The sequence below is a fragment of the Octodon degus genome, unplaced genomic scaffold (genome assembly GCF_000260255.1).
Source record: "Octodon degus isolate 3935 unplaced genomic scaffold, OctDeg1.0 scaffold00075, whole genome shotgun sequence".
Classification (NCBI taxonomy): Eukaryota; Metazoa; Chordata; class Mammalia; order Rodentia; family Octodontidae; genus Octodon; species Octodon degus.
Genome location: NW_004524651.1, coordinates 2,781,613 through 2,786,607, shown reverse-complemented (window position 1 = coordinate 2,786,607; position 4,995 = coordinate 2,781,613). Strand labels below are relative to the sequence as shown.

Genomic DNA, 4,995 nt, shown 5'->3' with positions numbered 1-4,995 from the left:
TTGTAGATCTTTGCTGTAGTTATAACCTTCACACGTACTGAAGTTCAGGTGGAGCTCTACAGAGTTTGGATTTATCCAGCTGTGTCTGGCTTAGGTCTGGCTGCTGTGCTCAGCTCCTTTCCTCTGCGGACCAGGGCTAGGACTGGGTCTGGGTGTTCCGGGAACTCAGCAGAAATTCCTGCTCGGTGGGAGGTGTGGGGACGGCGGGAGGGGTGGGGACATACGGTGGAGTGGTGGGGGGCGGCCCGAGGGGGTGGGAGAGGGTCCGGCCCACGCTGTGCCTGGGCTGGGACTGGTCCCGCCTGCGCAGGTTAGCAGGAAGCTCTCCACACACTCACCGGACCTGGGCTAGGACTGGGTCTCCCATTGTTTTTCAAGAGTAAAATTTCTTGGGGCTGGTGAGGTAGCTCAACAGACTAAAGTGCCTGCTTAGGCAAGTTTAGACAAGCAGGGACTGCTGTTTGATCCTTGGCACCACAAGCCCGCCCACCCCGCCCGCCCCCAGGGTTGGCCTGAGCCAGCCAGAGTCCAGGTATAGTGGCGCATGCCTGTAATCCCAGCACTGGGGAGGCTGAAAACAGGAGGATCACCATGAGTCCGAGATGCCTCGTGAGACCCTGTAAAAACCAAATAAGTTAAGAAGAACAAAGTAACATTTCTTTTTCTTATTTACTTGAATTAAAATATAAAACAAATAGTTAATACTGTGCACATGTAAAATTATAGTTGGGTGAGACCAGATGTTTGTAAATAATGTATCTTTGGTTCTGTAAACTATGCTAACTGCAGAAGGGAGTTTGGAGGAGGTTTTCATTTGTGTGTTCATTCTGTGCTTTTTCTGTTTTAAAAATTATTATAGCCAGGCTTGGTGGTGCAGGCCTGTATGTTCAGTGCTGGGGAGGCTGGGGCAGGAGAATCGATATAAGTTGTAGGACAGCCTGGGCCACAGTGTGAGTTGAAGGCCAGCCTATACTACATAGTGAGACCCTGCTTCAAAAACTTAAAAAAAGGGGTGACAAGACAGTATTTCCTGTCTGTATCCAGTCAGTGGTAGTGGATTGACATTCCTCTTAAAAAACAAGGTAACCATCCAATAAGGTTTTTTTGTTTTTTTTTCTTTCTTTTCATCTAGTAAGTTTTGAAATTGTAATAGGAAGAAAGTCCAGGTTGGAAGTGATGACTATCTTAAGATTCTGATATACTGAAATGTGTAGTTATAGAGGTAGATAGATTATTTATACTTGTATCTCTATATCTGTATCTGTGTGTATATATATATATATATATTTTTTTTTTTTTTTTTTTTTTTTTTTTCTCGGAACCAGGGATTGAACTCAGACCCTTGCCTTGCCAGGAAAGCGCTTATTCTACTGAGCCATCTCCCGGCCCCTCCATCTATATTTTTATGGAAGTAGTTTTTTTTTTTTTTTTAATCTTTTCATTTGGTAGAGGGTCTCACTACACTGTTCAAACTTGTAGTGATCCTCCTGTCTCAGCCTCCCTGGTGCTGGTATTACAGGTATGTGCCACCATTCCCGGTTTTCGGTGGCCGGCTTAGTGCGCCCTGGGTTCTAGGGCCAGCATGGTATGTGTACTGGGGATTGACCCCAGGCTCATATAGCTGTATCTATATCTATGAGGTTGTTTTTCTGGAATGTTTAAATACAGTGCTGCTTAGAAACCCAAGAGTTCAATCTTTTTATTTTTTATTTAGTGCAGGGTCTACAGGGTCTATAGGATCTCACTACACAGACTGGACTTGTAATGATTCTCCTGTTTTCAGCTTCGAAACTGCTGGGATTACAGGTGCATGGCACCACTCCCAGTCTGACTCACTGACTCAGTGCACCCCAGGGGTGGGAACAGGGCAAGTGTGGTAGGCCAGGGATCAAACCTCCCACCCCAGCGTCTGCCTAAGCAGGGGCTTTACTCCGCTGAGCTGTCTGGCCGGCCCAAGAGTTTAATCACTGCAGCAGTGACACAAAGATGGCATATAACACACTCCTCTCTCTGCTTCTGCTTCTACTAGGATGCTGAGACTTCTTTAGGGGATAAATTGAACTATATATGTTGTCTTCATGCTGTAATTCAGACTTTTTTTCTTCTCTTTAAAAAAAAAATAGTTTCTAGGGTAAGGGGATATATAGTTCCGTGGCATGGTGCCTGACTGACAAGCTTGAGGTCCTGAGTTTGACTTCTGGTACTAAAAAAGTTAAAAAGAAAAAAAAAAAAAATGCAGTTTTTAGCTTAGATTTCTAAAACAATTCAAGCTTTTTTTTTTGGTGGTGCTACTGGGGATTGAACTCGGGATCTTGTGCTTGCCAAGCAAGCACTTATTCTACTGAGCTATCTCCCTGGCCCCTATTCAAGCATTTAGATCTTTCCTGCCCACTCATCTCTTCAGAAGTTTGTCTGGCCTAGGAGGTATGGTATTTGATTCCTCTGAGAATGTTTGAATTTTAGGTGTATGGAATTTGATTACTTACCCTTCATTTTTGTCTTTTAAAGGTATTTATTTTCTCAGATATGTAGAAAAGTGTGTGTTCATCACTTAACAATAACCAATATTACCACGTTGATGTAATTCTATCCGTAATGCCAATTGCAACAGTACTCTACTGTTAGGCATTGTTTATTTTAAATCACACAACTAGTGTTAGTATAATTATAAAATTTTGCAAGTGTCAAAAAGTGTGTGTAATTGAATTTATTGACAATTTTGTAATGATGGTTTACTATCTTGGCTGGTAAATCTGGAGTGGCGAAGGACTGGTGATGATTTGACCCCATGTTGTGATTTATGGGTAAGGGTTACCTTTATCTTTGGAAGGAGTCACTGTTCAGGTCAGTTTTTTGTTTTTGTTTTTGTTTTTTTCTGCATTTAGGATGGGGTCTACAGGTCTTACTACCACAGATTGGATTTGTACTGATTCTCCTATTTTCAGCGTCCCATGTGCTGGGATTACAGGCCTGTGCCACCAGGCCCAGTCTCAATCCCCTGTCTCAGCACGCCCTGGGGGCTGGACTGGAACTGCGGCCGGGGCCTGCAGGGCATGCTGGGGATTGACCTCTGCTTAAGCAGGCGCTTTAGTCCACTGAGCTATCAGGCCAGCCCTATTAGGTTGTTTTTAAGTTTTTGTTGGCTCTACAGTTTCCTCACATTAACTTGGTTCTTGGTGTATGTGATGGCTTCATGCTTGTTCTTCTTTCTTAAATACCTACTAACTGAGGTATAAATGTTCACGTTTAGGATAAGGATGGAGACAGAGCTGTCCACCATGCGGCTTTTGGGGATGAAGGTGCTGTGATAGAGGTATTGCACCGCGGCAGCGCTGACCTGAACGCACGCAACAAGCGCCGGCAGACACCGCTGCACATCGCTGTCAACAAGGGTCACCTCCAGGTTGTGAAGACACTATTGGACTTTGGCTGTCACCCGAGTCTTCAGGTAAGGCTTATGAATAAGTGCATTGTGCAAGTATTCCTAGGACCTGTTAAAGGGAAGCATCTGGTTCTCTGTAGCCAATTTTTCTAAGTGTGCAGGGTGTTATGGAACTAGCAGCTATTCTCTCTTAGGAGAAGCCTTTAGAACAAAATGTCAGTAGGATGGGTGAAATGAGAAATTCTAAAAAACATTAGCTTATGCATTTATTTAATTTTATGGATCATGACAATGCATTTCAGTTCAAAGAATAAACTGTATTATGTTTTTCTTTTTTTTTTTTTCTGTGAAAGGTTTATTTGGTCATGGAAACACATTTGTCTTCCTCAGGGAATTTCAAATAAATATAAATGTTAGAAAGACTCATTTTTTTGCTCATAAAGTCGAAAAAGCCTAGTAAACATGGGGCACAGAATAAAAATAATAATAAATTTCCCATAACATAAAGGATTTTTCTAAGATAAAATGTTACATTAGATAAGATTATATTTCCTTTTAATTTCAATATTCTTTTTTTTCCCATAACTTTATTGAGAAACAAATAGCAATGAGACAGTTTCAAACCAAATTGGTAGAACAGTTTCAATAATCAACACATTGCATACATTCTTCCTAGTGGTTAATTGCTGTACAAGATGCGGACTTGATATCCTATTTACAAACACTATTAGAACAAATCCCTCTATTCATTAAGAGAATGTGACTATATATCTATCCTAACCACTTTGAATACACAGATACAAAATGGACATTCATGTGTATCCCCTTTTTTTCTGTTAAGTTCCATCATTTAAATATTATAGGTGTGTAAACTCAGCAAAATATTCTAAAAGTGTTCAGTAGTCCATAATAGTATTTGGTCTTCTGCTTGACTGGCAATGTCAGAAATTGTTGACCTGAGTCCCCAGAGCTCAAGGTAACACCATGGCTTTACTTCTTATACTTCGTTTTTATACTTTTCTTCTGGATGGTTAAGACCAAGGTAAAGCAGGACCTATGCAACAAGAGTTGTAGCTTTTGGGCCTGATAAGGTCTTTGAAATCCCCTCAGGATTTATCCTGAGATCCTGTACCTCAGATTGTAGAACCTTTGTCAATGTCAGTCATGTGGATGAGTCACGGCCATTGCGTGGCCAGTGTGCTCTCTGTGAAATCCTGAGAGAATGTTTTCTCTCCATGTGACTCTCCTTAGGCACACTCTACATCATCGATCACTTTCCTCTTTGGGCCCATAATCTCCTTGATCAGAAAATTTGGTACACTGCCGACTTACATGACGTTACAGTACAAGTTCTCATATGTCCTGAGTCTTAATTGACTTTGGAAAGCTAGAGCCAGAATGTTGGCTTTCCTTGCGGCCCTCCCTTTTCTCTAATTTTGGTCTGCAAACTTAGGTTGTCAACCCTCCAGAAGATAAGCTTATTGTTATTACCATACAACCTAGGCTGTTAAGCTTAACCTCACTATCTATCTGAATATCAAACATCTTAGGCATAACATGGAACAGGTATTTTTCATCAAGTATTGGTATGTTGAACTTTAAGTCCCTATAGA

At 41.6% G+C, this 4,995-nt stretch overlaps 1 protein-coding gene across 1 annotated transcript in view; it reads left to right on the top strand.

Moving 5' to 3' along the window:
* Nucleotides 1-4,995, top strand: part of Mib1 (mindbomb E3 ubiquitin protein ligase 1) — a 160,366-nt gene that overhangs the window by 89,789 nt on the left and 65,582 nt on the right. Inside the window, exon 11 of the mRNA XM_004635780.3 lies at nt 3,251-3,448. Coding sequence (XP_004635837.1) covers nt 3,251-3,448 — 198 coding nt within the window. The remainder of the gene's footprint in view (nt 1-3,250; nt 3,449-4,995) is intronic.